This window comes from Pan paniscus, chromosome X (genome assembly GCF_029289425.2).
Source record: "Pan paniscus chromosome X, NHGRI_mPanPan1-v2.0_pri, whole genome shotgun sequence".
Classification (NCBI taxonomy): domain Eukaryota; kingdom Metazoa; phylum Chordata; class Mammalia; order Primates; family Hominidae; genus Pan; species Pan paniscus.
In genome coordinates, this window is record NC_073272.2 from 70,078,042 (window position 1) to 70,098,167 (window position 20,126).

The 20,126-nt window shown below is 43.4% G+C and overlaps 1 protein-coding gene across 2 annotated transcripts in view; it reads left to right on the plus strand.

Moving 5' to 3' along the window:
- The window catches only part of KIF4A (kinesin family member 4A), a 130,230-nt gene extending 110,750 nt beyond the window's left edge, over positions 1-19,480 (plus strand). For both annotated transcript variants that reach the window (XM_003820154.4, XM_055106221.1), the window contains exons 23-31: positions 1,347-1,476; positions 2,648-2,818; positions 3,498-3,605; positions 4,615-4,692; positions 5,046-5,141; positions 5,680-5,862; positions 16,532-16,648; positions 18,314-18,436; positions 18,715-19,480. In XM_003820154.4, coding sequence (XP_003820202.1) covers positions 1,347-1,476; positions 2,648-2,818; positions 3,498-3,605; positions 4,615-4,692; positions 5,046-5,141; positions 5,680-5,862; positions 16,532-16,648; positions 18,314-18,436; positions 18,715-18,918 — 1,210 coding nt within the window. In that variant the 3' untranslated portion in view covers positions 18,919-19,480. The remainder of the gene's footprint in view (positions 1-1,346; positions 1,477-2,647; positions 2,819-3,497; positions 3,606-4,614; positions 4,693-5,045; positions 5,142-5,679; positions 5,863-16,531; positions 16,649-18,313; positions 18,437-18,714) is intronic.
- The last annotated feature ends 646 nt before the right edge of the window (positions 19,481-20,126 follow it).

Here is a 20,126-nt window from a genome sequence, read left to right on the forward strand (position 1 = left end):
ACAGGCACACGCCACCACCCCCAACTAATTTTTGTATTTTTAGTAGAGACAGGGTTTCACCATGTTGGCCAGGATGGTCTCGATCTCCTGACCTCATAATTTGCCCGCCTCGGCCTCCCAAAGTGCTGGGATTGCAGGCGTGAACTACCTCGCCCAGCCTAGGTTTATGATTTTTAAGTGAATTAATTTTTTTTTTTTTGAGATGGAGTGTTGCTCTGTCTCCCAGGCTGGAGTGCAATGGCACGATCTCGGCTCACTGCAACCTCCACCTCCCGGGTTCAAGTGATTTTCCTGCCTCAGCCTCCCAAGTAGCTGGGATTACAGGCACCCACCACCACGCCTGGCTAATTTTTGTATTTTTAGTAGAGCCGGGGTTTCACCAGGTTGGCCAGGCTGGTCTCGAACTCCTGACCTCAGGTGATCCACCCACCTCGGCCTCCCAAAGTGCTGGGATTACAGGTGTGAGCCACTGCACCCGGCTAAAATTTTTTTCAGTTGTACTTTCTAATACTATAAATCTCTATAGGTATAACACATGTGAACAGAATGTCCTAGATGTCTTCAATAATTTTTAAGGGTGTAAAGGGGTCCTGAAACCCCAAAATTTGAGAACTACAGTCTTAGATTATTTTCATACCCATCTTCCTTATAGTACCAAACTTATCACTGCATATGAAGCACATGCTGGTATACTCTTTCTCACTAGACACAGAAGAAATTTGAGAAGAAAGCTATTAATGAAACTGAAATACTGTGTAGACTTTGGTCTAGGACATACTTGATCAGAAAGTACCCGGAAGCTATAACCAGGGTCAGAATATCTAGTCTTCTTAGAAACTTCTCTGTCTTGTGGCAGGCACATCAAGATAACCTCTCACAATGCCAGCCATGGGTATCATTTTGGTACTTGATTGTAGTAAAGAGCATATCTACCTGTTCTTTTGAGCTTTTTCCTTCAAGTCTCCAACCTGAATCTTATCCTTGCATGGGTGGACCATCATGTCACAGTCTGAGCTTATATGGCCTCAAGACAAAGTAACATATTATACTTAATCCACTACAACAAAAGCCTTACTGTGATAAGTCTTTCCAAGTCCCACTTTATGACCCATTTATTTCAACCAGTATTTAATGGAATAAAACCATTTAAATAGTCTCTTAGAGTCCCTTTGTTACAAGATTTGCGATACTATGTAAAATCCTAACCAGATGACTCAAACATTATTTAAATGATATTTAACTGATAGCTCCATCCATAAAATTATTTGGAGTTTCTCCTCAGAGCTCTTCCCCCTTCTTGATGTTCAGGCTACTTGCAATAAGGCTTACTGTTTCTTTCCCTGAAGGAGTGCTCAGATTGCTGACCTACAGCAGAAGCTGCTGGATGCAGAAAGTGAAGACAGACCAAAACAACGCTGGGAGAATATTGCCACCATTCTGGAAGCCAAGTGTGCCCTGAAATATTTGATTGGAGAGGTAAACATCACTCTAACCAGCAGTTAGGAGGCTGGCTGTGTAGGTTGAAATGGGATGTTAGCCTTGAAATATTGTCAAAGTGTTATTGCCACTTTTCATGGTAGAAACCCTAATAACACTAACATTAGAGAGTTTAGTAGATAAAGGTTGGTGTAAGCAAGTACAGGCCAGTCACTTACAAAAATATAATATGACTCACAAATTGATGATGCCCGTTGTGACTGGCCTATAGCAAGTGCTGAATGCATGTTAGCTGTTGTTATTAGGAAAGACCAGAATGCCATAGTGGGTCACTGGCTAAACATCAACTGTTATACTGTACTACTTTTTAAAACCCCTATGAGATGTATATTCAAAAATTTAAGATCCAGTCTAGAAAAGGGAAAACCTAAGCATCTTTTGACATATAAAGATTCATTTTAGGGAAAAGCCATCTTTGCTGACCTTAAAATGATATGTCACCTTACGTTGTCACAAGAGGAATGAAAATTGATTGCCTCTGGTGATTGAAGCATTTTCACTCAAGACAAGCATACAAACTCCAAACCCACAAGTTTAAACAATGCTACCCTTTATACATTTTTGTGTTAGCTTAGCAGATTTGTTCTACTAAGGAAATCTTGATCAGTCTTGTGAACACTGGTACTTATGATGTTCACCATCTGGGCTAGTAGTGAATGTAAAACTAGGCCAGTGTAGGATATGTAGCCTGAAGAGCCAGATCTGCAGTCTCAGTCTACAAGTTCTAACATGTGAATATAGACATTCTGAAATGGGACATAATTGGCCATAAGGGTGTGTCCTGTGGATTTTGCTTAAAAATTAAGGAAGAACTTCTTAAATATCAGAATTTGTAATTGTCAGATACTATTCGGGTTAGGTTTATTCTTGCCTTGAGGCAGAGCAAGAAATAAAATGGCCTTAGCAGTGGCTTCTAGCCCCAAGATACATGTCTCAGCAGAAATGTGGACTCTTGGCCTGGGAATAGAACAATAGTATATTTACTATTCAATGTTGGAATCCATATGACATGAAAAAATAAGAATAGACTTGAACATGGAGGAATTTTTCTCAGACCCTTTCAAGAAAGCTGACATTATCCTGCCTGTTGAAAGGGGGAAAGAAAGGTGGTCATTCTTCAAATAAACTGATCTTCTTTTATTCCTTCCAGCTGGTCTCCTCCAAAATACAGGTCAGCAAACTTGAAAGCAGCCTGAAACAGAGCAAGGCCAGCTGTGCTGACATGCAGAAGATGCTGTTTGAGGAACGAAATCATTTTGCCGAGATAGAGACAGAGTTACAAGCTGAGCTGGTCAGAATGGAGCAACAGCACCAAGAGAAGGTAAACTCTAGCAAGTCAAGAAGCTATACTGTGAAACTATCATTGCCTTGTATTGTTAGTTTTAAAAAAAAAGTGGGGATATGAAATTTCTTTCAAAAGTCCACGTGGCCTTTTCTAAATTTTGCAAATAAGAAGAAACCTGAAGCAGAGACGTGATTTGTCTAACTTTATACATACCAGTGACAATGGCTCTGGGTTTCCAACTTAAATATGAATATTAACAATATTAACATGCTGAGAAACAGGCCCAGCGTGGTGGCTCGTGCCTGTAATCCCAGCACTTTGGGAGGCCAAGGCAGGCAGATTGCTTGAGTCCAGGAGAGTGAAACCCCATCTCTACAAAAAATTACAGGAAATTAGCTGAGTGTGATGGTGTGCACCTGTGATCCCAGCCACTCATAAGGCTGAAGTGGGAGAATCGCTTGAACCCGTGAGGCAGAGGTTGCTGTGAGCCATGATCGTGCCATTGCACTCCAGCCTGGGCAACAGAAAGAAAAAAAAAACTATGCTGAGAAACATCCATGCTGTACTTACTACTTCATGCCATGACAGCAAATGAGAACAGTTTACTTCTAAATCACAAGAGAGCAGTCACCTGGATCACTGCTTGAACTAAGTCAAAATTTCTTTTTCCCCTTGGTACCTTTGTTACCACCCATTGGGTCGTGTCTTTCTCTAGGTGCTGTACCTTCTCAGCCAGCTGCAGCAAAGCCAAATGGCAGAGAAGCAGTTAGAGGAATCAGTCAGTGAAAAGGAACAGCAGCTGCTGAGCACACTGAAGTGTCAGGTATGATCACGAGGGAGAGGTCTCCAGAGATGAGTTTCACAGTACTGACTGAGAATCTTGTCTCATTTAGACCCTTGTACTTGCAGCAGAGAGTAATTAACTACTGGAAAAAGTATTTATAATGGTAGCCTCTACTGCTTTTAGGCCCTATTTGATCAGGTTAGGGGTGCTTAGAGTGTAGCCATATATAGGAATAACCTCATTTTGGGTACCAAAATGGCAGCACATACTCCATATCAGACTCTGAGGCCTTGTGGTTCTTGGCCTCAACCCTGAGCTCTAAAGAGTTGAGGAAGTGAAATCATCCAGTAGTTACTTAGAATCCTAGGGCCATTCAAATGGTATGAAGAGCTTGTTCTTCTGTGCTGAGACCTGACATATTTGTAAAATGCCTGGGGTCTGAATTTCTTCCAGAGGCTAGGAACACCACACCCTTTAGTAGCATGTTGTAGCACTATTTTAGTCTAACTTAGAATCTTTTTCCTGAACCACCAGTCTGTAGGGTTTCCTTGGCACCTTCCATCTAAGACATAAGCAAACTAGTTAAGGTTGTATGCATGAATCTGGGTGTCTTAAGTGCCAGGTAGTTCGGTCAGGCTTACTAAAGTAGCAAGTAAACTGCCTAGTCTGTGTTGAGAAGGGTAAAGAGAAGCATCTATAGACTTCAAGAAAATAGAGCTAAGTTTCTGCGGGTTTCTTAATCAGCATCCGAATGTGAATAAGGGATATGAAGCTAAGGAATGGAAAAGAATAAGGAAGGCTTGTCGGGCAGAGTCCATGGTTCCTATGAATGTAGTCAGAGCTGCTGGGGAGCATTGGAATGGAAGTGGCATTCAGGGCACCTAGGAACTGGGAATCAGACATTTTTCTGGGTGCCAATGCCTGCTGTGCAAAAACCATCTGCTGCCAGCAACTTGGCAGCAGTATGTTTTCATCTATGTGAGTTGTTTGGTAACCCACATGTAGTGCCCAAAATAACCCCATATATCACTGCACTATCTGGAAATAGGATGAAGAACTTGAGAAAATGCGAGAAGTATGTGAGCAAAATCAGCAGCTTCTCCGAGAGAATGAAATCATCAAGCAGGTAATACAGTTTCCCACCCACTTGATAAGCCCTAAGAGACCCCGTTGCTACTGAGGCCAGCTCTTGGGACCAACCCCCATTGTGGTGACTTGGCTTTATTTCATGAGGTCTACATTTAGTTTCCATGTGACATATGCATTTCAAAGTGGAATAAACATAAGTTTTTAAATTTGCCATTTTCTGAATCTAATATTGTTGATATTGGAAAGTGGGAGTCAACGTACTCTACTATAATCCTGCATCACTTTACTATGGTTTAACATTAAGCTAGCCTAGGTCTGGTATCTGTTTTAGCCATGAACACTCCCAGAAGCTGCCCTGCATTATATACTTTGTCTCTTCTTTTCAAATAGAAACTGACCCTCCTCCAGGTAGCCAGCAGACAGAAACATCTTCCTAAGGATACCCTTCTATCTCCAGACTCTTCTTTTGAATATGTCCCACCTAAGGTAAAATGATCAGTGCCTGTGATACCTTTGCACAGCTTAGGTTTGGGGTGAGTGTGCTAAAATTGCCCTTTATAAGAGGTTGACAGTTAAAATTCCCAAATTCTAGCATCTCACTTTTCTTTGGAGTCCCAGATAAAACTACAGTTCAATCCTAAGGAAAGTAGGCATTCTTACTCCTCAGAAGGCTGACTTTGGGCCTTGGACAGGCATTACCTAACACAACTGAGGAGGAGGGACAGGAGAAAAGAGCAATAATGTTCAGCTGTCCATCCAAAGATACTTATCTCATCATATCATGAGTTTCCCTTTCCTCCCTCAGATTGGTCAGCCTGCAATTTCACTGCCTTCAAAGACTCTGCAAAGCCAAAGGCTAAAGCAGAATTTCTTCTGATTGGTAAAGCCAAGTGGGGTGGATTTGAGAGAGTCTGAAATCTTTGCTCTGAGAATATAGCTGGCAACAGCTACTGGGAAGATATGATGCATATATAGTTTTTAATTTTTATTAAATAACTAAACTACTCCAAACCTTTTTTCTTAGCCAAAACCTTCTCGTGTTAAAGAAAAGTTCCTGGAGCAAAGCATGGACATCGAGGATCTAAAATATTGTTCAGAGCATTCTGTGAATGAGCATGAGGATGGTGATGGTGATGATGATGAGGGGGATGACGAGGAATGGAAGCCAACAAAATTAGTTAAGGTGTCCAGGAAGAACATCCAAGGGGTAGGAGCCAGCTCTTCAACTTTTTTTTTTGTTTTGTTGTTGTTGTTTTTGGAGACAGAGTCTCACTCTGTCGCCCAGGCTGGAGTACAGTGGTGTATTCTCGGCTCACTGCAACCTCTGCCTCCCAAGTTCAAGTAATTCTCGTGTCTCAGCCTCCTGAGTACCTGGGATCACAGGCGTGTGCCACCACCGTGCCCGGCCTAGCTCTTCAACTTTGTCAGGGGTTCTAATTCTTAGTATTCATTCACTGCCACTGGGATAGTTTTCTGAATCTAGGAATGTGTTGGCCCCATACCCTTTAGCTATCATTTAGAGGCACTGACTCCACTAAAGGGGGGCTTGTTGGGCCATCTTTGTGTAGAACCTGGGGCTAGTATAGAGGGCTGCTTGAGTGCACAAGTTGGCTCTCTTCTTGTTTTCAGGTTCTTATCAATTTGAATAGGTAATGTTCCATACCATTTCATTGAAGCTGATCCCAAAATGATCATAACAATTCTTCATGTTTTTATAGCACTTTACAGTTTATAAACCATTCTCATATATATTACCACTTTTAATCACCACAAAAAATCCAGTGAAGGGCCAGGCGCAGTGGCTCACGCCTGTAATCCCTGCACTTTGGGAGGCCAAGGCGGGCAGATCACCTGAGGTCGGGAGTTCGAGACCAGCCTGACTAACAGGAAGAAACCTCGTCTCTACTAAAAATACAAAATTAGCTGGGCCTGATGGCGCATGCCTGTAGTCCCAGCTACTCAGGAGGCTGAGACAGGAGAATCGCTTGAACCTGGGAGGGTGGAGGTTGCAGTGAGCCGAGATCATGCCATTGCACTCCAGCCTGGGCAACAAGAGTGAGATTCCATCTCAAAAAAAAAAAAAATCCAGTGAGATATTTACTATTTGCGTTTTCCAGATGGACCCCCGACCCACAGGAGGGAAATGACCTTGCCCAAGGTCGTAAAACTAAGTGATAGTCAGGACTTGAAACCAAATATTCTGACTCCAAGTCCAGTTTGTTTCCCCCACATCATGGTTATGTCAGTAAAAACCATAGACCAGAAGTTGAGTGGGTACTTTATCTTTGCCTAACAGAGTAATTTTACTCTCTAGGCTAAGGAACAAAAAGAATTACAGAAAAAGCTAATAATTAAGATCAAACACACTAAGTTAAGGCTACTTAGGAGCAATCCGACTTAGGCATGCTTTATTTTCTTATACAATGATAGTCCTACTCAAACCTAGATGTTTTATGTTGAAACATTAACTTCCCAGGCATTACAGTTCAGCACCACTACCCCCAACTGTGCCCTGCAGCCACATTCCACTTAAAGAGAACAGTTCACAAGTTATCTTAGCTGGCTTCCTACATTATTTGATTTGATTAGCCTATAGCTCATCACCTGGGGAACTAAGCCTTATAAACCCACACCACCAGGATGAAGCAAGTCATAAGATATAGACAGCCATGGTGGTAAGTCATTTGGTCAGTCAGAATCATCAAGAATGCAACATATCATGTGCTCATAGTGAAACTAAGAGCTCATCCTTAGCTTCAGAGAGTTTATAATCTAATGGGAAAACAAGGTAAAGGAATAGAAGCCTACCATAGAACCTCAGCATATTCGTCTCAGGGAGATGGACCGGGGAGTTTTTGGTTTGTTTCTTGTGTTTTTTCTTTTGAGACAGAGTTTCACTCTTGTTGCCCAGGCTGGAGTGCAATGGCATGATCTTGGCTCACCACAACCTCCTCCTCCCAGGTTCAAGCGATTCTCCAGCCTCAGCCTCCTGAGTAGCTGGGATTACAGGTGCCCGCCACCATGCCCAGCTAATTTTGTATTTTTAGTAGAGATGGGGTTTCTCCATGTTGGTCAGGCTGGTCTCGAACTCCTGACCTCAGGTGATCTGCCCACCTCGACCTCCCAAAGTGCTGGGATTACAAGCATGAGCCACCGTGCAAGTTTTTAAGAGTGACTATAAAGCCAAACCAAGGAGGTGTAATTTAAGAAAATGCCATGAAAGAGGTGACTATTGCTGCGTTGTAAGACAGAAAGGGAAATACAGTCTTGGGAGCAACTGGGATACATTTCTGGCACAATGAATAGCATATTCCTAAGACTTGAAGATGGTAGTGGAACAGAGAGTTGGGACACTTAGAGAAAATGGGGCAGAGCGTGTCTCTTTCATTCATTTACTCAACAAACATTTATGGACGTTTTACTATAGTTGAAGTAGAGAGCATGAGCTGAATGTAGATTAAAAGGTCAGCTAAGTAATAGGAGGCAGAGTTGAGAAGTACACACAGAAAAATGGTAGAGGCCAGGCGTGGCTCATACCTGTAATCCCAGCACTTCGGGAGGCCAAGGCAGGCGGATCACCTGAGGTCAGGAGTTTGAGACCAGCCTGGCCAACATGGCGAAACCCCATCTCTACTAAAAATACAAAAATCAGCCAGGCATGGTGACGCATGCCTGTAATCCCAGCTACTTGGGAGGCTGAGGCAGGAGAATCGCTTGAACCCAGGAGGTGGAGATGGCAGTAAGCTGAGATCACACCACTGTACTCCAGCCTGGGATACAGAGCAAGACTGTCTCAAAAAAAAAAAAAAAAGAAAAAGAAAAAAAATGGTAGAGGGCCTAAAGCTCTGGAAAGGAATTTCCAAATATGAGGCGAATACAGGTATACTTGTCCTCAAGGAAAGCTTCATATATTTATTAGAGCACTGTTGCCCTAAGCTTAAAAGGGCAACATAGAAGTATAGCAAATATTGCAGTAAATAATATTTACTATTAGTGATAAATCCTACGTCTAAAACAATGAGGAATTACTGTTTTCTAGGCTTTTCCCCTGATTTTATAATTTGGAAAGTGAATATAACTGGGCTTTAAAGGGAACAAGTTAGCATAAAATCTGGTTTCTCTAAAGTTACCTTTTGGCAGTCTGAAAGTACATGGATACTATGACTGCTCTTTGATCAGACTGCTTGCAGACATATTACCTGTAGACCTTGATGCTTCACAGAGGACCTTTATTATTACTGCTTCAACCCAGCTGAAGCTGGCTGGGACTATCACTAGATTACTGAAAAGGAGACTGAAGCAGGCACCAAAATGATGACTTGTCCAGAGTTAATGGCTTCCTCACTCAGCCACATTTCCTATATGTACTAAGGAGATGCTGGGGGGTAAGTCATGTGCTATCATAGAAAAAGTAGTAACCTAGAAGCCAGATAGACATGGGTCTTGAGTTTGCCACGGGTTCATTGAGTAACCTTGAGCAAGTCAGTCTCCCTGGGCCTCAGATTCCTTACCTATGCAATGCAGGGTCTAGAACAGCGGTCCCCAATCTTTTTGGTACCAGGGACCGGTTTCGTGGAAGACAGTTTTTCCACGGACTGGTTGTGGGGGTGGTTTGGGGATGAAACTGTTCCATCTCAGATATCAGGCATTAGTTAGAATCTCATAAGGAGTGCGCAACATGTGCAGTTCACAACAGGATTCTTACTCCTATGAGATTCTAATGCTGCCACTGATCTGACAGGAGGCAGAACCCAGGCTGTAATGCTTGCTCACCTGCAGCTCACCTCCTGCTGTGTGGCTCAGTTCCTAACAGGCCACTGACCAGTACTGGTCCCCAGCCTAGGGGTTGTGGACCCCCTGGTCTAGAACAGATTATGTATAAGGTTCCTTCTAGGACTAATATCCTGAGTCAAAGTAACAGTCAAAGTTGTGTAAATGGGTTTTAATAACAATGCTTTTATATGGTGTTATATGGTATCTGAAAAGTTAGGAGGAATATATGCAAAAGCACCTTGTGAAGGATACAGTATCATGCAGATATTGTTGTTAAAGCACTGTAAGCATTTTACAAATATTCTCATTTGTCACATTTGGCAGAAAAGAGGAAGCAGGTATTCTTGCCTCTACCTTACTGATGAAGGAATAGCCTGGGCACGGTGGCTCATACCTGTAATCCCAATACTTTGGGAAGCCAAGGTGGGAGGATCACTTGAGCCCAGAGTTCAAGGCTGCAGTGAACTATGATTGTGCCACTGCACTCCAGCCTCAGTGACCGAGCAAGACCCCATCTCTAAATTTAAAAATTTAAAAAAAAAAAGAATGGAGATTAACTTGGATGAAGTGACTTGTCCAAGGTCATGCCAAGCATTAAATATAGGACTAGAGCCTGAGTCTCCTAATTCCTAGTCTGGTATTCTTTGTTTTTTGTTTTTGCCACAGCATCACTTACCAATCCTGGTATTTTTTTTTTTGGACCAGATCTCATCCTTCTGAAGTATGAGGTACAGTGTAACACTGAGCTTGGTGCTAGAGGAATTATGGACTCTAAAGCAGTAGTTCTCAAGTCTAGCCACACATTGGAACCCCCAAGGGAGCTTTTAAACATGGAGCCTGGGACTCCACCCCCAGATATTCTGATGTAATTAGTCTGAGGTAGGACATGGACTTTTTGAGAAGCTCCCCAGAGATTTCTTATGTGCAGCCAGAGTTGAGAACAACTGGCTTAGGGGAAACCCAGACTCTGCTTTCCACTCTCTACAAAGAATCCCTTGGCCGGGTGTGGTTGCTCATGCCTATCATCCCAGCACTTTGAGAGGCTGAGGTGGGAGGATTGCTTGACGCCAGGAGTTCAAGACCAGCCTTGGCAACATAGCAAGATCCCATCTCTACAAAAGAAAAAGAAAAAAAAAAAAGAGTCCCCCTATTACTTCTCAACTACGGTGCTGGGACATGCTGGTGGGTTGCCAGCAGTTGTGATACACACACACACACACACACCACCCTGTATACATGTATTAAATACATTTGTAGTTATGCCTGTGATAGGGACACATTCTGTCTTTGACATTCTAATCTGCTTCTTGGTGTGAGAGAGAATAGGATGAAGTTACAGCTCATGTACCTGGCATTCACGCAACTACATCTGTCATGTATGTCATGACTGTGCTATAATACCACTACCAGGTGTTTATCTAACCTCTTCTTGCTTGAAGACTTCTAGTAGGGGGAAGCTCACAGTCTTATAGGACAACCCATTGGATTCCACTAATTGTTAGAAAGTTACTTCTTGTTTAGCTGAAATGTGCTGTCCTATACATCATCCCAGTAGGTCTTGGCTGTGTAAGAGCCTAATCATTCTTTATGACAGCCCTTCAGATACTGCTTTCATGATATTATCCCTAGGATAAAATAGAGAAACATGGATGAGGTAACAGCATTTTTGAAGCATTTAGATGAATTTGTAAATGGCCAAAGGACCATACCCAGGCTGTAGCAATCAATGGATCACTGTCATCCTGGTGAAGTATCACCAGGACATGTCATAGAACTCCATCTTTCATCCTGTCTTAAAGCAGCAAAGATTTTTTATTATGATAATGTCTAGCGTTGGCAAGGGTGACTAAGAAGGGCACTTCTGGCTGGGCGCCATGGCTCACACCTGTAATCCCGACACTTTGGGAGGCTGAAGTGGGCAGATTACTTGAGCCTAGTAGTTTGAGACCAGCCTGGGCAACGTGGTGAAACCCTGTCTCTACTAGAAATACAAAAGATTAGCCTGGCATGGTGACACACACCTGTAGTCCCAGCTAACTCAGTGGGGGCTGAGGCCACAGGATCACTTGAGCCCTGGAGGTTGAGGCTGCAGTGAGCTCTGATCATGCCACTGCACTCCAGCCTGGGTGACAGAGTGAGACCCTGTCTTAAAAAAAAAAAAAAGAAGGGCATTTCTGTATTGCTATTAGGAATATAAATTGGTATACCTTTCAGGAAGGCAACTTGAAAATACGTATCAGTAGCCTTTAAAATGTTTCTATCCTTTGACCCAGTAATTTTACACATACGAATTTATACTAAGGAAGTAGACATTGGTATGTAAATGTATTTATTCGTTTGACAAATTTTTTTCTGAGCACCTATGTGCCAGGCACTGTTTCTAGATGCTGAGAAGACATGAAACAAGGCAGGTGAGATTCTTTACCCTCATGAAACTGGTATTCTTGTGGGGAGAGACACATAGTAACCAGAAAAATAAAATAATTTTAGATAGTGATGAGTGAAAAAGAAAAGAAAATATAGTGAAGTCATAGAGAATGTGGGATGGGAAAAGAGCACTTTAGATGAGTGCTTGGGGCCAGGCGCAGTGGCTCACGCCTGTAATCCCAGCACTTTGGGAGGCCGAGGTGGGCGGATCACTTGATGTCAGGAGTTCAAAACCAGCCTGGCCAACACAGCAAAACCCCATCTCTACTAAAAATATAAAAATTAGCCGGGCGTGATGGCGCACGCCTGTAATCCCAACCACTCAGGAGGCTGAGGCACAAGAATTGCTTAAACCTGGCAGGCAGAGGTTGCAGTGAGCTGAGATCTTGCCACTGCACTCCAGCCTGGGAGACAGAGCAAGACTCCATCTCAAAAAAAAAAAAAAAAAGAGTGCTTGGGTAGGCCGGGCACGGTGGCTCATGCCTGTAATCCCAACACTTTGGGAGGCTGAGGTGGGAGGACTGCTTGAGGTCAGGAGTTAAAGACCAGGCTGGGCAACGTAGCGAGACCCCATCTCACTAAAAACAATTTTTTTTTAAAGAAGAGTGCTTGTGGAGCTCTCTCTGAGAAGGAAATATCTAAGCTGAGGCCTAAACAGTGAAGAGCAAGTCAGGAAAAGCATCAGAAGAACATTTCAGGAAAAGGGAACAGAAAATGTAAGACCTCAGGGCAGGAACAGCTAAAAAGGCCAGTGTGACTAGAATGTATCAAGCATAAGCTACAGTCAGGGGATGGGTAGTCAAGGGCCAGATCATGGAGGGCCTTGTCAGTCGTGGTACAGTTTAGATTATATTTCTATACAAGGATATCTACTGCAACATGATTTATAATAGTGAACAATTTCTTTCAAAACAATCTTAATATTTAACATTAGGGGACTGGTTAAATAAATCGACATTATCCCCATGAGGAAATATATACAACTATTAAAGTCAAGTTTTTTGATTTTCAAATTTTGTAAAGTGATATATATTATTCTGCTAATCAGAAAAAAAATGTTATTGTGGTTTCTACAGAGCAACTACAGAGCAAAGGTGATGGTTCTCATATGAAAAAAACTTAAAGGCTTGAATTTGACTATAAGCTCAGTATGAATCCACAAAGATGTGACAGGAAAAATAAAGCAACTGATTTTAGGCCTCATGAACAGGACTACTGGGTCCATAACAAGGGAGGTGTTTATCACAGTCCACCTCACAGTGGCCACACCACATTTAGAAAGTTGTGCTCATTTCTAGATCTCACAATTGAAGAACTTTGACAAATTGGTGTATAGTCAAGGTGGTGAGGATACATGAGAACCATGTCATGTGGCGAATCATTGAGGGAACTAGGTACATTTAACTTTGAGAGGATTTGGACAGAAGGGGACTGGGGAGTAAAAATTACGTTCAGGGTTTGAACAGTTATTCTATAAAAGTGGGGTTAAACTGATTCCATGTCATTTTAGATGGCAGAATTGGGTCCTATGATTAGAAGTTATATAGAAACTATTATCACCTCAGGATAAATAGAGCTTCAGATAATTAGACCAGGGATGTTAAGAGGGGCTTCATACATCAAACCAGTCTTTAGGTGGTCGCTGAGGTCTCTTCTCACTCTGTTCCTTCATCCTGTGAGCTCAGCCACCTCTGTCTTTTCAAAGCCAAGCTATCCCACTTTCTTCTACGATTTTTCTTATAGCATTGCTTCCTATAATTCTGATCACTCACCTCTTTTTTGTTTAACATCCTCTTTATAAAACATACACACTGACTTCCTGAATGTGTATACAAGAAAACATGCTTATTGATTAAACTGGTTTAATAAATGGAAAGCCCTTATAGCAGTGCCTGGCACACATTAATGTTAGCTATCACTACTGCAGCCTTGTTTATAAGAATGGAAAATGGCACTATCAGGAGAATGGGTAAATTGTGGCAACTTCATAGAGTGAAAATGAATGGAATTGAAGCTATATGTATCAACATATGTCATTTATACAAAGTTTAGAAACGTGTAAGACGATTTCTTGTTTTTGTTTTTTTTACAAAAACTCTTATGTGTGGCTAGGTGCTGTTGCTCACGCCTGTAATCTCAGCACTTTGGGAGGCTGAGGCAAGAGGATTGCTTGAGGCCAGGAGTTCAAGACCAGCCTGGGCAACATGGCGAGACCCTGTCTCTACAAAAACAAAAAATTAGCCAGGCATGGTGGCATGTGCTTGTGGTCTCAGATACTCTGGAGGCTGAGGCAGGAGGATCACTAAGTCAAAGAGGTTGAGGCTGCAGTGAGCTATGATTGTGCCACTGCACTCCAGCCTGGGTGACAGAGCAAGACCCTGTCTCCAAAAAAAAAAAAAAAAAAAAAAACTAATGTGGTAAGAGACATACATAGGAATGATAAACACCTAATTCAGGAGACTGTTTATCCCTGGAAAGGGGGAGGCAAATAGGATCAGGAAGGAGTGCATAGGAGACCTTGGTTATATCTGCATTTTACTATTAAGGGGGGTTAGTGGGGGCATGAGTGAGGTTTTTTATTGCTATTGTCTATGCTTTTGTACACATGAACAAAATTATGGTGCCCTAAAATAGGATGCATTATTTCTTTTTTTTTTTTTTTTTTTTGAGACGGAGTTTCACTCTGTCGCCCAGGCTGGAGTGCAATGGCATGATCTTGGCTCACTGCAACCTCAGCCTCCTGGGTTCAAGCGATTCTCCTGCCTCAGCCTCCTGAGTAGCTGGGATTACAGGCATGCGCTATGATGCCTGGCTAATTTTGTATTTTTAGTGGAGACGGGGTTTCACCATGTTGGTCAGGCTGGTCTTGAACTTCTGACCTCAGATGATCTGCCCGCCTCGGCCTCCCAAAGTGTTGGGATTACAGGCGTGAGCCACTGCGCCCAGCCAGGATGCATTATTTCAAATGGGATCCAATTGAGCCAGGGTACAATGAAATAATTACTCCCCATCTTTTCTGAACTCCAAATTTCTACCTGACTGCATTTGCTTTGGGACAGCCATTTCAAGCTGTTGACTCACAGAGCTTGCTTACACCTCAAATCCCTAGGCCCTTTTCTGCACAGTCTTTTTTTTTTTTTTTTTTTTTTTTTTTTGAGACAAGGTCTCACTCTGTCACCCAGGCTGGAGTGCAGTGGCGCGATCTCAGCTCACTGCAGCTTCCACCTCCCAGGCTCAAGTGATCCTCCCACCTCAGCATCCTGAGGTTGACACCACGTCCAGCTAATTTTTTGTATTTTTGGTGGAGACAGGGTTTCAGCATGTTACCCAGGCTAGTCTCAAACTCCTGAGCTCAAGCGATCCACCCGCCTTGACCTCCCAAGGTGCTGGGATTACTGGCATGAGCCACCGCACGGTCTACTTTTAAGCTAGATCACTCCCCATGTTGTATTTATATGGCTGAGTTGAGGGGAACCTAAATACCAAACTTACAAACTTACTTTCTTTCTACTTTCACCCCTTAAGTCCAGCCTGTCAAAATATTTTTGAATTGTGATTCTTTTATCTTACATATTACTAATCCTTCCAGCTTTCTGTCATTGTTAGAGCTGATAAATATGCCTACCTTGTAGACTAGTTATGAGATTCAAATGAGATTTTGTATTTATGTACATGAAAGTACTCTGAAAACTGTAAAGTGCTATCAAATGTAAATGATTTTATTTCATATCATCAGTGATTTATCAAAATGTGTGAAGGACAAAGCCCAGGCTAACACTGGACAAAATGCAGAAATGTGAGCTGGATGAAAGTACAGCTTGGTAATTCTAAAAATACTGAGCAACTACACTTAGTTTTTAAATGTACTTAACTATACTACCATCCAGCTCACAGTGCTTCACTTTACCCATAAAGTTGTCATAAGAGTCTTTGTCAGTTGCCATGCATTATTATGCTATCCCTCTGATCTGTCCTTCAAGTATTCTGTCCAAAAGAAAATGGATTTTTCAGCCAGGCGCGGTGGCTCACGCCTGTAATCCCAGCACTTTGGGAGGCCAAGGCGGGCTGATCACCTGAGGTCAGGAGTTCGAGACCAGACTGGGCAACATGGTGAAACCCCCGTCTCTACTAAAAATACAAAAATTAGCCAGGTGGCCAGGCACGGTGGCTCACACCTGTAATCCCAGCACTTTGATAGGCCGAGGCAGGTGGATCGCCTGAGGTCGGGAGTTCAAGACCAGCCTGGCCAGCATGGTGAAACCCTGTCTCTACTGAAAATACAAAAAGTAGCCGGGCATGGTGGCAGGCACCTGTAATCCCAGCTACTCAGGAGGCTGAGGCAGGAGAATCACTTGAACCTGGGAGGCGGAGGTTGCAGTGAGCGGAGATCGTGCCACTGCACTCCAGCCTGGGTGACATAATAAGACTCCATCTCAAAGAAAAAAAGAAAAGAAAAGAAAATGGATTTGTCTGGCAAGACTTGTTCTCTTTAAACCTATGACGGTTCTTGGTGATTATTGTTTCACCAAAGAAGAGAGGACTAAGGAGATTGAAGCTTGGTAGATAATAGTACTTTCCATTTTTTTTCTAGAAAAGCTTGCAAATGAAGGGAAGTCATTTTAAACTAGTCTTCTAACCCTTTCAGTAATGTGTCTTTCTGCAAACCTGTTTTGCAGTGTTCCTGCAAGGGCTGGTGTGGAAACAAGCAGTGTGGGTGCAGGAAGCAAAAGTCAGACTGTGGTGTGGACTGTTGCTGTGACCCCACAAAGTGTCGGAACCGCCAGCAAGGCAAGGTAGGATCAGTGCTGTTTCCTCTCCCCTTCCCTTCAGACCTTCCACTAGTTTCCACCCTCTTTTTCTGCCTTCCATCCTGAAACCTGGAGTCTCCTGCATAGCTCTTCCAACGCTTCTCCTTCCCTCTGCACCCAGAAAAAGAGACAGACAGTTCACTTCTCAATCCTTTTTCCTTGCTGCTTGCCTGTTCACATACCCCTTTCAGAAACCACAGCACTTCCCAGGAGATTCCCAGGTATAGAGCTCTCCACCCCAGGCTTGGCTGTAAAGTTTCTGTACTGTTTTTGAGATGACAAAGACAAGAAAGCAGGCATTCACAGGCATATAGACATGCAGGATCAAATTAGTCCAGAGGTTTAACTGGAACTGTAAGAGCCACGTACTGAGGTAGCAGCTTCCAGGAAGTTAATCCTTTTGACATCTCGAGACATTCGTTACCTAGACTCTCTCCATGGCAACCAGCTAGCTATTCCATGGCTCTAGAAAAAGACCCACAGGAACCAGGCCTTTCTAATAGTCACTGTTGTAAAGCAAGTTAACCTAAATGTCCTCTTAATATTGCTCCCAGGAATAGCAAACTCAGGAAAACCAAATGTTCCCTGGGAAGAGCAGCACCAAGCAGGTCAGATCCCTATACCTGCCTTACACCTACCTGTGCAATAGCAAAAATGCATTACTACAGCTCTATATGTGATATACAGTAATTCTAGCAAGCACAATCTAATGATGATTCATCATGCATTTCTTGAACATCCACATGTGAAGAGTTTCAACCTGCATCTTCTATTAAAAAGACCTCTGGCCGGGCACGGTGGCTCACGCCTGTAATCCTAGCACTTTGGGAGGCCGAGGCGGGCAGATCACGAGGTCAGGAGATCAAGACCATCCCGGCTAACACAGTGAAACCCCGTCTCTACTAAAAATACAAAAAAATTAGCCAGGCGTGGTAGTGGGTGCCTATAGTCCCAGCTACTCAGGAGGCTGAGGCAGGAGAATGGCGTGAACCCGGGAGGCGGAGCTTGCAGTGAGCTGAGATCGTGCCACTGTACTCCAGCCTCAGCGACAGAGCGAGACTCCATCTCAAAAAAAAAAAAAAAAAAAAAAGACTTCTAACATAGATAGGCAAGCTAGAAGTCAGGCTAAGAACTGTAGAAGTAGCAGAGACCTTAAGGATCCTCTATTCCTGTGGTTTTTCAGTTTGCGTTCAAGAGTCATGTAGTAGCTCCATGAAAGGGCCTCCAGGCAGAGGGGCATGGCCCCTTCCTCCCTCCTCCCATCTCTATCTGTCTCTCTCTCGGACTCAGTTTCCTTAACTGAAAGGAACACCCAGTATGGATGCTAAAAGAGATATTGCAAATTGTAGAGAGGGGGAGTTTAGTCAAACAAATGACCAAGGCTTGTCTTTGCTTTAAACCTGGCCTTGTGAGATGTCCCATGCAACTACCTAGTCTTTGCCTTCAGAGGCCACCTACAGGCATTGCTCCATTCCTTCAGGGACAGAGCGTGTCAAACACTATGACCTCCCCAAGCAGGGCCTCCCTAAGACTTGCTTCAGCTGACTAATCAGGCACTTAGAGCTGTTACCTCTTTGGTTGAATGGGAGCAGACTGATTTTGTAAACCTGGCAGCCAAATTTATAATATGCCTGTCTGCTTGATTTTCAGGATAGCTTGGGCACTGTTGAACGGACCCAGGATTCCGAAGGCTCCTTCAAACTGGAGGATCCTACCGAGGTGACCCCAGGATTGAGCTTCTTTAATCCCGTCTGTGCCACCCCCAATAGCAAGGTAAGTGGGCTAAAAGGCAGGCATTGGAAAACTGGATTAGCGTCCTTCTCTGCATTATCTATGATAGACCAGTAGGAGAGAGGCAGGTGGAGTAAAGGTGTAATCAGCTTGCTGGGAACTAGGGATCGGGCATAGACTCTAGTCTGGTTTTTTCCATAGAATGATCTTAAAGAACACTTCATACTACTGGGAGTATGTCGAGCATCTATAGCAGCTCGGCTGGGCTGAGCTTCTGCCCCTTTCTAAAGTCTATTCATACCTGTCTCTGTCCCTCCTAGATCCTGAAAGAGATGTGCGATGTGGAGCAGGTGCTGTCAAAGAAGACTCCCCCAGCTCCCTCCCCTTTTGACCTCCCAGAGTTGAAACATGTAGCAACAGAATACCAAGAAAATAAGGCTCCAGGGAAGAAAAAGAAACGGGCTCTGGCCAGCAACACCAGCTTCTTCTCTGGCTGCTCCCCTATCGAAGAAGAGGCCCACTGAAGTTGGAGTCATCATCTCTACCCCCAGTCTGGCTTGGGAGATGCTTTCAGGTTGCAGCCAGAAGGGGTTTTTTAAATGACTTCTCTGGATTTCAGGTTTCTTGCTGTTGAAAAAAGGAACAAAGCGTTACTGAAAAGAAGGTAACCTTTGTTGGATGTGGGCCTTAGCCTCCAGGTCCAGACTACTACTCTTATGTTCTCCAGAAGGGTGCTAAGTCACCTACTGAAGAGAGAACCAACTGACTTTCCTATTGACTCATCAGGAACCAGTCCTCAGTCTGGTCAAGTTGTTTCTTATTTGTGAGCAGTTCAGGCTATCTCCTGATGGGGATGAGGCCAAGGCTTTCTTATCTTTTGGTTGTCTCTGCTTAACGGAGGAGCCTGGCCTAGGATGGAGGCCTGGCTTAGATCTTTCATTCCACCTCAGGAATGAGGTTGTGATCTTTCCTGTCCTGACCCTCTCTGAATTATGTTTCAATAGTACTCTTGATTGTCTGCCATGTTGTTGAAGCAAATGAATTATTTTTAAATGTTAAGTAAGTAAATAAACCTTAGCCCGTCTACTGTTTGTGAAGATCCTTCTGTGCTAGAGGGAGAAATAAAATTTCAACCTGTGTTCCTCAGCCCCTGAGGAAGCTATTAAGGGGATTCATTACAAGCACCTGAGCCTCCCTGCCTTATTGTAGCTGCCCTCTTTCCCAGAGGGTATTGTGGAGTGTGATGTGTCTTTATGTTGCTGTGCTACCCTAGGAAATCAGAATCGCGTTAGCAAGGCCAGTGGCCTGACCTCCACTGTAGAACCTGCCTGGCTTCCAGATTTGGGAGGAAGAAACCGCATTTACTAACCATCTCCATGTTCTTGCCACAGTTTTATTTGTTCTTCATACACACACAAAAAGGTCAACATAGATAGATGTCCTTATTTTGCAGATGAGGAAACTGGGGTATAAAGAAGTTAAGTAACTTACCCAAAGTCACAAAGCTAGTGAGCAATAGAGCTAGGACCTGAATGCAGAGCTACCATCCAAGCTTCACTCTAGCCAACTCTCTAGAGTGCCAGCAGCAGCCACTTCTAATGCCCTGCAGCCTGATTTCTTAGTGTAGGAGGGGCGTTGCACCACACTGCTGTCCAGTCCCAGGACAGAACAGCACTGGCTCCTTGCATTCTCCTTTGAAAGATGCTTACGCCTTACAGTCTATCAGTGTTCT